This window comes from Pleuronectes platessa, chromosome 13 (assembly GCF_947347685.1).
Source record: "Pleuronectes platessa chromosome 13, fPlePla1.1, whole genome shotgun sequence".
Taxonomy (NCBI): Eukaryota; Metazoa; Chordata; class Actinopteri; order Pleuronectiformes; family Pleuronectidae; genus Pleuronectes; species Pleuronectes platessa.
Window position 1 is genome coordinate 3,580,752 of NC_070638.1, and position 10,292 is coordinate 3,591,043.

Consider the following 10,292-nt stretch of genomic DNA (forward strand, 5'->3'; position numbering starts at 1 on the left):
AAATAAATAAACTTAAGAAACAAAGTTGTGTTAAAATGTAAAAATAACAACAACAATCTTGAAAACATCATTTTATTCACATAATCCAAACACATTTCTTCAGACATCATATTTATCTTAAATGATACATTCCATCCATTATCCCCACTCTTTCAAATTTACCATTAACTTTCTGGCATTTACTTTATACAAATACAGTATACATAAATATAGATATACTGTATATATACATATACTTTATATAATTACAAAGTATTGTATAATTAGATAACTAGTGCTAACAAGAGTTAGATTTGAGTTTCAAATATTTACTTCTGATCTAATTCGAGTTATCCAATGGTGCGATGTTCTGTTTTCCAAAGACTCTATGAAAATTAGGTATTTAAATATATTAAAAAAATAACAATTTATCCAGATGGTTTGAATAATATTTCATATCTAACATGTTATGGCAAAACTTCAGCTTTAGTCTCATTCGTGTTTTCTACAAGTTTCTATATTTTCTTTAAGGCAATATCAGGTAAATGCAGTCTTTCATTTATTCCAAACCTTGTACCATATAATTGCATCAGATCTAAGTTGAGTCCAGTCAGGGACCTCCCCCCCGCCCCCATCTCGTTCCCCAATATTTAAAACAACTACAAGTTTTTTCCGGCTGCACATCAAAGTTAGTTTGTGTCAGAAACACAACTCAAACATCATCTGACAATCAACACTGTTGTTGTAATTTGTACTGAAATAAACAGAATTCAGTAAAAGAACGAGACAAACTTTTATGTTGTATGTAAAAAGAAAAGGAAAACCGTAAAAATCTGTTTAAATCTCGATGCTGGCTCAGAGCACCTCGCCCCCCCGGTCCCTCGACCTCTCCTTCTCGCTCCCCCTCTCCTTCCCTCGCCTCATGGTTGCAATGGCGACGGCCTCATCGAAACACATGCTGACGGGACTGTTTCTGCTCGTGTCCTCCCCGTCCTTCCAAATCTCCATCTCCCTCCTCGCTCCATCCTTCCCCTGCTCCCCTGCACTGACCCTCTCCTGCTCCGGCTGGACTCTCGGGGGGTTTTCTCCTCCTCCCTCTGCGCCTCCTCGCTCTCTCTGCTGTGGCTGGTGCTGCTGGTGCTGGTGCTGCTGGTGCTGCTGCTGGTGCTGCTGGTGCTGATGCTGCTGCTGCTGCCGGAGGGTCATGGCAGTGAATCTGCAGTGCTGAGGCTTTGGGGGCACGACTGGCACAGCTCTCGCCTGGTAAACCTTTGGGTGTTGGGAGATAACCAGCTTCCTGCCAACTCCTCCTCCTCCTCCTCCTCCTCCTCCTCCTTCTCCTCCTCCTCCTCCTCCTCCTCCTCCTCCTCCTCCTCCTCCTCCTCCTCCTCCTTGGCTTCTGTCACTCTCCTCCGGCTTGAGGGTTTTGACATCAGACCTGGTTTTTGGAGATGTTCTGCGTTGCTCATCAGCGGCCTCTTCATCGTTCGTCCTGTTCTCTTTCTCTCTTGTGGCCTCATCTTCTCTGTCGTGATGCTGAGCCTCTTCAATGGCTGCCTTCTTCACCTGAAGTGTACTCGTCTCTTTCTCCTCAGACTCTCGGTGCATCTCTGTGAGCTTCTCGACCTCTATTCTATCTTCTGTCTTGTTTGTTCCTCCTTCCTCCTCTTCTTCTCTTTTTTCTCCCGATCCCTTTGCATTCCGCTCCTCCCGCTCCACCTGCTCCTCCTGCTCCTCCTGCTCCTCCTGCTCCTCCTGCTCTCTAGCTCTCTCTCCCTCCATCTGAACCTTCTCACCCTCCTCGATCACTTCACATACCACATCCTCAAGTTCCTCCCAAACTTCTCTGCTACAAATGACACTATCCTCCTCTCTGCCACCTTTCTGTTTCTCTTCTTCATCACCAGCTGTTCCCTCTTCATCCTCTTCACTGGGGTTTTCCAACATGTTCTCATCCTCTTGTTTTTTCTCCAGAACCATTTCTTGACATGTCGTCTCTGTCTCTTTTTCTACCCTCCTGTCTTCTGCCTCGTCAGTGTGTTTTTCTTCTTTCTCGTCTTCATCACAGGTTCCAGGATGACCTCCACTCTCCTCTAACCGACCATCACCCGTCTCCTGTGTGTAACAGGAATCTGTGTGACAAGGTGGATAATCAGTTGGAAGATTATCATCCTCTTCCTCCTCCTCTTCTTCTTCCTCCTCCTCTTCCTCCTCTTCCTCCTCCTCTTCCTCCTCCTCCTCCTCCTCAGCCTTGATAGTGATGAGTTTCTCTGTCTTCTCACAGCTGGATGTTGAGGGTTCGGAATCACACAGCTTTTCTTTGTCACTATGAACTTCCTCCGTGATGTCAGGATCTTCTTCTGCTGCCAAGCTGCAAATAGAACCAGTGAACAAGCAGTTAACAGATAACTGAGCATGAAGAAGAAGATAAACAGGTAAAGATTTGAAGATTTGTAATAGTTGAGTTCACTGGACTTATTTAGAAAAGAGTGGATGGTCTGTTTTTTTTAATGGATTTTTATGATATTTGCATTCATGGAATTTTGGAATGTGTTTATTTTGTGTTGTTTGTGTTAATTTTGTGTTGAGCCTCATAATCCATGTCAACATGATTTTCTAGTTTACATTTTTACCAGTTACTTTGGGGCGGCTGTGGCTCAGGGTGTAGAGCGGGTTGTTCTCGAACCAGGAGGTCGTGGTTCAACCCCAGTCTTTCCCTTTCCATATGCTGAAGTGTCCTCGAGCAAGGTACTAAATGCTAATACATAATGTCACTGATATGACCTTAGATGATAATAAGTTGGTTACATGTATTCTTTAGATGTTTTTGAAAGTTGGATATGTTGTTACCGTTGTTTTTCTGGTTGATCTTCTTGTTGAGGATCTTCCTCTTCCTCTTCGCTCTTCACTATCTGTTTTCCTTCTCCCTCCTCTTCATCCATCTCTTCTTCTCGCTCCTGGTCTCCGGGGGTCGGTTCTTTAGGGTGCGACGCCTCAGAATCATCAGAGCTTGGCGATTGGTCAACAGGAAGTCTACTGACGTTATCAGTGTCCAGTCCATCCCCGCTCAGATTGTTTAAAAAGAAATCAGCGGGGAGGCTTTTAGCAAACATGCTTCCATCCTCCTCACTGCTGTAATCCTCCTCCTCACTGTGGTCTCCCTCCTCCTCCTCCTCCTCTTCCTCTTCAGAGCAGGACTCGTCCGGCCCGTCGATAGGTGAGGTCATATAAGGAAGGCTGAGGGATTTAGTGTGTCGCAGGTGCAGGTCCAGGCTCAGCGGCCTGTGAGGTTTGAACTCGGTTTGACTCCGGGTGCGTGTTTCAGGACCCGGCTGCAGGTGCACATGTTGCACTGCCGGATCCGGGGGAGGCCGAGCTTGAACCATGACCTCATACTCGTCTTCTGAGTCACAAGGAGGCTCGACGGAGAACTCGTGCACCTGAGAGATGAAGAGAGAAGAGAGACAGAGACAGAGAACATGTTCTTCATCAACAACTCCTGGCTCTCTGGCAATGGTGCTGGCCGCTTCCGCCAACGCACCTTCAAACTACAACATGTGTAGAATATACGACTCAAACCTGATATGAGTTGCTGCTGTCCATGTGGTCCATGGGGCAGCAGTCCATGTGGTCCAGGAATTCAAAGTTATCCTGAACGTAGCCAGACATCTCCTGGTCGTCTCCCTCCGCCTCGGTCGAGTTCAGGATGTCGGACGCTTCGAGCAAACTAACATATTCCGACTCGGTCACCTCTGGATGAGGATCAGCCTGTTCCATATCTTTCATATCTGTGAATGAAACACAGGCTACGATCACAGAGGAGTTCACTAGAGACTGTACTGCACCAGCAACAGAATAAACTCAAATTCAAAGAAAACAGGGGTAAAAGAAACCAGTTCATTGCACATTACAAGTGTGCTACACATGGAAGAAAATAACATTACATTGACCTTGAATGTAAATGTGATCCAGTGCATGAACTAGCTGGACTTACCCTCGTAGTCACTGCTCCTGTCGTCCTGTTGGTCGTTTCTTGTTGCGTCTTCATCGTCTGTGTTGGAGTTGACTTGCTCTCTGGAAACACTTCGACCCACCAGCACCAGCTCCGACTTCCGTCCACAACCTTTTCTCTCCTCTTCCTCCTTCTCCACCTTTGCTCCCTCCCCCTCCTCCTCGCCAACACCACCTGCCACCACTGTTTTCACCTCCACGTCCACAACTCCTCCCCCGTCTGTCTCCTCCTTTCTAACCTTCCTGACTCCCTCCACCTTCATTTCCGTCCTCTTGATTTTCTTCCTCTCCCCTTTTCCTTCTCCCTCCTTTCCTTCTGCCCTGTCCCCTCCATCCTTATCCCTGCCACGATGGATGACCCGGTCGCTCCCGCGCCCTTGCAGCACCCCCAATGCCAGGTTGGAGGTGATGTGTAGTGGCACAGTAACCATGGTGGGCCCTGTGATGTGCATGGCCGCTCTTCGGCCTGCCTTGGCCGAGAGACCCGGGGATCTGGACTGGAGACCCTCACTGCCAATGACCCCCAAGCCCTCAGGGTCGAGAGCAGTGTAGGTGCCCTGGGTCCCCCCGCTCACGCACCCTGTTCCTCTGCGGTACGTCACGGCGTATTCACTGCCCCCCATTCCACCAGGAGGCGCCGTGGCCTCTGAGCCCGGCTGTGGGGAGGAGGTGACGAGGGGAGACATGTTGGTGGAGGGAGGGGGCTGGGGAGGATGTTTGGAACCTGGAATATAAAACAGATAGAAATTAAACACAAAGGTCACGAATTCTACTTATATTTAACTCACAAATCAGTTTCCCAGTTTATTACATATATTATGACTTTTGTTTTTCAATATATTGTAATTATAATAAGTTCACATTTATTGTATTTGATTTGTGAGAGGAGCAGCACCTTCATGTGTATATGACTGGATACTGAGGGAGTCCATGCTTCTTGCTGGTCTCATAGCAGGTCTGTCTTTCTCTGAAACAAAAAAAAAAATATATAAATCTGTTATTCTACAAAACATAAAGAAATACTGGAACACATAGAAGGTGATCAACATTAACATGACCCTCAAAGCTATATATAGATATAAAGACAGAAACCAGGGTAGGATTCATGGTCATGAGCAGGTTTGGTACCTTTAGCCGAGTGTTTGTTTCGTCTCCGTGTGTCCTGGAATCGTCCTCCGATGTTGAAGATGGACATCCACTTCCTGCCCTTCAGAGATCCTTTCCTCCTGAGGGAACACAGACATGCACAGGTAGAGGCTTTGTATCTGATCTGTATTTCTCTGACACATTGCACATATATAGAATAATATCGTTTCGGTGTTTATCATATTCATTTTGGATTCTCTTTCTTTTCTCCCCAACGAGGATGAATAAAATCCTGCATGATTTACTTCTGTTTTATCAAAAATAAATCTGGATTGTGATGTAATGATTCTCCCTGAGAATTGGAAGCTCTCCTCACTTGTCTGTTCCCTCTATGATTGCATGGTAGGGTCTCATGGGTTGTGGGCCGTCTCCTGGGCTGATGTTCCCGTAGCTGTGGACAAGCCGAGTGGGAACAGACTTCAGAAACAGTTCATCCGGGCTGGACGCTGTTGATGGAGAGGGGAGGGACTTCCTTCTCTCATCCGATTCACCTGAGTACGGCAGAAGAAAGAGATGAGGCCGAGGTAATCGTGTGTGTGTGTGTGTGTGTGTGTGTGTGTGTGTGTGTGTGTGTGTGTGTCCCCTGACCTTCTTCAGGAAACAGCTGAGGGACGTGATTGAGGATGAACTCCACGACGATGGACTGAACCCTGACCTCCATGAAGGCTGCCGTGCCGTTAAACCCGGTCGACTCAATGTCCTTTGACCTTAAAACACAGATTGATCCATTGATTGATTGAGTGGCTTACAGCTGATTTTACTGGAAAAGGCTGAAAGGAATTAACAATGAAATAAATAATAAAGACAGAGTCAAATCGAATGTGTATACAACGCAGACTTTAAACAGGCCACTGATATCAGCGCACCTGAGCAGATTGGGGGCCCAGACGATGGCGAGGTTCCTGGAGTGCATGTTGGTCTCTGAGGAATATGAAGCCATTTTGACGAGGTGACGCATCAGGAACTCCAGAGTCCTGAGGAACAGAGTGAAGACAGTGGAACCAGGAGAAACAGATTATCGCTCCTCTGCTCGGAGGCAGAGAAACAAGCTGTGAACACGACACCGAGATAATGATTCATGTCAACAGCTATTCACAGTTACACAACCAGCAGTTCCTTTCTGGTCAACTGGGATATGTGTTCACTGTTTTTCTGGTGAGTCATGCGTTCACCTCTAGCTCAGTGCTTGTCTTGCATTTGGTGGTGAAGAGGATCTTGCCAGCAAAAACTGCTAAAAGGCTAAATCATAGCATGCAGGGTTTTCCCAGGTTAAGGTCTAAGGTCTTCTTTTCTATAAAATCTATCTATATGAGAAGTTCTAACCATATGAACAAACAGGCCGACTCTTCCCTGCATGTGGACTTTGTACAAACTAACTTTGAAGTGAAACGAAGTCACTAAAGTGTCTGGATATTCACTGGGTGTCAGCATTACTCAGCATGTTAGTTCATTCCCATCCGGATCAGTACAAGAGGCCGTCAGTGTGCAGCACTGTACCTGTAATGTTGAGGTGGAAGCTCCTTCAGCACATCTCCTATCTTCACCAGCCTGTCCTCCTCCAGCTGGATGGCAACAGCCTCCTGTCACACAGAAGGACCAGTTCAACACACTGGGACAGACTCTATGAATTCCTCCTTTGCATTTATCAGGTCCGTGCTGGTCTGTGTTCACTGGGAGGATCTGGACTTACTCTTTTATACATACTTTCTGTTTTATGATCTTTCTCAAACCTTCCACAAACAAGGGGGGGGTCAGTGTGTCCGAGCTACTCACAGCGAACTTGTCGTACAGCTGGTACGTGAGCAGAGGGTTCGGCAGCTCCCTGAAATAAGCTTTGCACAGAGAGCTGATACAGTGGATGTCCTGCAGATACACATCCTTGTTCAGGTCTGGGTTCCCGTCACTCTCAAATTCCCCCCTGGTGGTGGGGGAACAGGAAGTGTTTACATTCACAGATAAAGGATCAAGGAGAGACACACACACACACACAAGCACACACAGGGACACACAACTTGCCTGAGTTTCTGGATGTTGGACGACACTCCAGACAACCTGTAGATTCCATCCACGATGCCATTATGCTCCACGAACTCACTGCAGAACCGTAAGACCTGAGGAACTGTGTCATATGACTCATGTTAATGACCCGAGTACAACATGAATCATTCAAAAACAACAAACATGAACACACACACATTCTGATGTTGTGTTTTTCATCTACAATCTTTCATTCGTTGTAGACCAGAAACCCTAATAGGCTTTGTTCCTGATTTCTCTATTGTTCTGTGTTGACACCTGAACGCCACGTCCATGTAGATTAGCATTAGAGACAATATGTTGGTGAGGTTTTTCATGTCCTTTTATGTAGATGATCATTTGTAAAGGAGCTTCGGGAGAATATACAATTAACTGAATGAAAATCCATTCCAGTAGACCTTGATTATTTTAACTTTAACTGTAAAATGTGATTAAATAGGTTACTCTGGATATACAGACTTTTCTATTAGACATAGTTATACACAAAGTTAGTGTGTGGAACAGAAAACAACACAGTATATTGGAATTGGACTGTTTCTGGGCCCGGGAGCCTTTTACTCACTCTCCTGAGAGGAGGCGTTCAGGTGCTCGAGCAGATCACATCCAAACACCTTCTCTTTGTTCCCTCCTCTTCTCCGAACCCTTCGCATCTCTTCCTGTCGGCAGTGTTCTCCTCACATCCAGACCGAGCCGCTCCGCTTGTCCCCCGTCACACCGACTCCACCGGCTCTGGTTAACGTGGCAGTGCCGAGGTGGAGCACATCTCAGAGATCTGACCGAGCTGCTGCTTCCTCCACTTCAGTGCATGTTGTCGGCAGCTTCCTCTGTGAGCCGTGTTGCGTCGGAGCCGATGTGTTAGGACATACTTTCATTTGTCATCCCCTCTGCAACATGACAAATAACAAACATTCCTTTTTGTGTCTAAATCACTCTCCTCCAAAAAGTCAAACAACAGGTTGCACAGAATCCGCGGTGCACGTACGTTGCTCTTCACTTCCCCCCCAATGCACTCAAATTATCTGCGAATAAAAGGCCACACCCTTGCCGCTTTACTTCTCCTATTCAGAGAAGTGAGCCGCTGACTGTTTCACTCCACTCACACCAAAATGTCACTCTGGACTGGTGGACGCACCGAAACCTCAAATCTCGGCCCCCCGCCCGAGGCCTGGGTTCACTACAGGCCGGCTCTGCTCAGACGCATGTCACGGCCATTGAGGCCCCTTGTTCACTGCAGCGGAAGTCGAGCCTGAGCACATAGACTCTCACAGACATTCAAACTCTCTCCCCCATCCCCTCCATCGTCCTGACACCTGCCCCTGCTCTCCCTCAGTCTGGCCTCCCTCCCTCTCCGTCCACCTCCAGGATAGAGTTTCCAGTGTTTGGACAAATTAACAAGTTAAGAAGGAAACGCGAGCGTTCCTACCTTCACTCTGCATCGGCACAAGAAGCAGCATATAATGATGACGCAAGAAACCACTAAACTTCCCCTGGTAACTTCCTGAGTGTGTCTCCTTCTCTCGTGCTTTCTCTCTGTGTGAGCCTCACGGTTTCTTCGCCTCTGCCGATTGAGAAGAGAAACCAGTGCATCTATTTCCAGTGTGTGTTATTCACCCTGACAACAAGAACATGGACAGTCAATGTAGATGAAGGACAATACAGCCACGAACAAAAGACTAATGTGTTTGGCTATTTACTAATATTTATCACTAGATACTGATGGACAACACAGAGCCTGCAAAGGTACCACAAACTAACACAAGATACCTCACAGAAGGTACCACAAAGCATCAGAAGGTACCAAAGCAAACAGTCACTACAGGAAATAACACAAGTTACTTCAAAGTACCACCCGATCCCAGCAAATCACGACACAACAGAAAGTAGAAAATCACACAGTATTGTACAACAGAGTTTACTGCAAAGACAAAACACCACAAAGCAAGACAAAAGAGGGTTAAAAGTACTCAACTTATTACATATTTTACTTTATTTCTGGGGTAGACCCAGAACTCAATGGAGGGACGACATATTACATTTTGACTGGGAAAACCTTAGGAAGAGCTGGATAGTGTGGCTTTCAGGGGGGACGTCTGGGATGGAGGGACAATATTACTATGAAAAAGTACTAACCCAGAATGAAAGATACAGTCGTAGTGTATACTTTTTACTATAAAGTTGAATATCTTAATACCTTTCTTGTGTTTTTGCAACATTCAGCAGCAGTGAACCTCTAGAGTCTCTCATGCAGAGTCATGCAGAGTCAGGAGTTAATACTGGAAGTTTTCACTTAATCAGTGTTTGATAAGGTTCCTGTTAAAACGTGATTTCACAGCTCTCCAGAGTTCGCAGTATTTTGAGTTAGTGAATTGGCCACAGAAGCAGAACTACGCTAAAAATAACTACAGTTAATGGGCATATACTTAATTTATACATATACACAGAATATGTGTATTGCATCTTTCTCTTGTTTACTTTCCTGCACTTATTTGCATCTGTGGGGAACAGCTTTGTCACTTCCTGTGTCTTAATGTGCTCTGTGCTACTTGTGCTGACCTAATTTAGCTGTTGTCTGATCTTTAAGAGAATGGTGGTACTTTCTTACACGTATGTATTTTTTAAAATAAATATTAATTCAAACTGGTGTAAATTATAAATCATAAAAATAGCAAAATATAATTTAAAATAAACTGAATTGAACAGCTTTTATTTTTATTAATTCATTTTTGACATTGATTTTGTGAAGCACTTTTTAACCTTGTTTTGATAACTGCTATTTAAATAAAATTAGAATATAATGTTAAATAATGCACTATGTCACTGGTACAGGAGGAAATGTGATTTAAAGAAAAATAATAATCATAATAATGATAATAAAGGGTTTCATTAAATCAACTTAATAATAATAATAATATATATTTAATAATACATTTATAAAAGAGGGAGGAATCATGTCAACTTTCTCTGAAGAATTATTTGTATTATATTAGTCATTTTGAATTTGGGTATAAATTTACTTTCGGGCATGTTTTCTAACGGTGCGCGTGTAGTTTAATATTTACGGTAACACCGCCAGTGACGAAACGGGCAGCTGCTATGGTAACCTCGTTTTAACTTCCGGT

At 45.1% G+C, this 10,292-nt stretch overlaps 1 protein-coding gene across 1 annotated transcript; it reads right to left on the reverse strand.

Moving 5' to 3' along the window:
- Window positions 1–58: 58 nt before the first annotated feature.
- Window positions 59–8,738, reverse strand: si:dkeyp-68b7.12 (rho GTPase-activating protein 30). The gene is made up of 14 exons (XM_053437565.1): window positions 8,597–8,738; window positions 7,736–8,057; window positions 7,153–7,255; window positions 6,910–7,054; window positions 6,634–6,716; window positions 6,003–6,110; window positions 5,725–5,843; window positions 5,453–5,627; window positions 5,119–5,216; window positions 4,886–4,957; window positions 3,974–4,714; window positions 3,559–3,767; window positions 2,830–3,419; window positions 59–2,350 (listed from the first exon to the last, which is right to left on the reverse strand). Exons 2-14 carry the CDS (start codon window positions 7,821–7,823, stop codon window positions 835–837), a joined length of 4,047 nt encoding a protein of 1,348 aa, XP_053293540.1. The 5' UTR covers window positions 7,824–8,057; window positions 8,597–8,738; the 3' UTR covers window positions 59–834.
- Window positions 8,739–10,292: the final 1,554 nt, after the last annotated feature.

What these genes read in the sequence shown, in the direction of transcription:
- si:dkeyp-68b7.12 (XM_053437565.1), bottom strand. Translation starts at nt 7,823, where the DNA reads ATGCGAAGGGTTCGGAGAAGAGGAGGGAACAAAGAGAAGGTGTTTGGA. An exon ending in TCCAACATCCAGAAACTCAG is followed by an intron (nt 7,055 to 7,152) that starts GCAAGTTGTGTG and finishes CCCCACCACCAG; the next exon opens with GGGGGAATTTGAGAGTGACG. An exon ending in AGCTGTACGACAAGTTCGCT is followed by an intron (nt 6,717 to 6,909) that starts GTGAGTAGCTCG and finishes TCTGTGTGACAG; the next exon opens with GAGGCTGTTGCCATCCAGCT.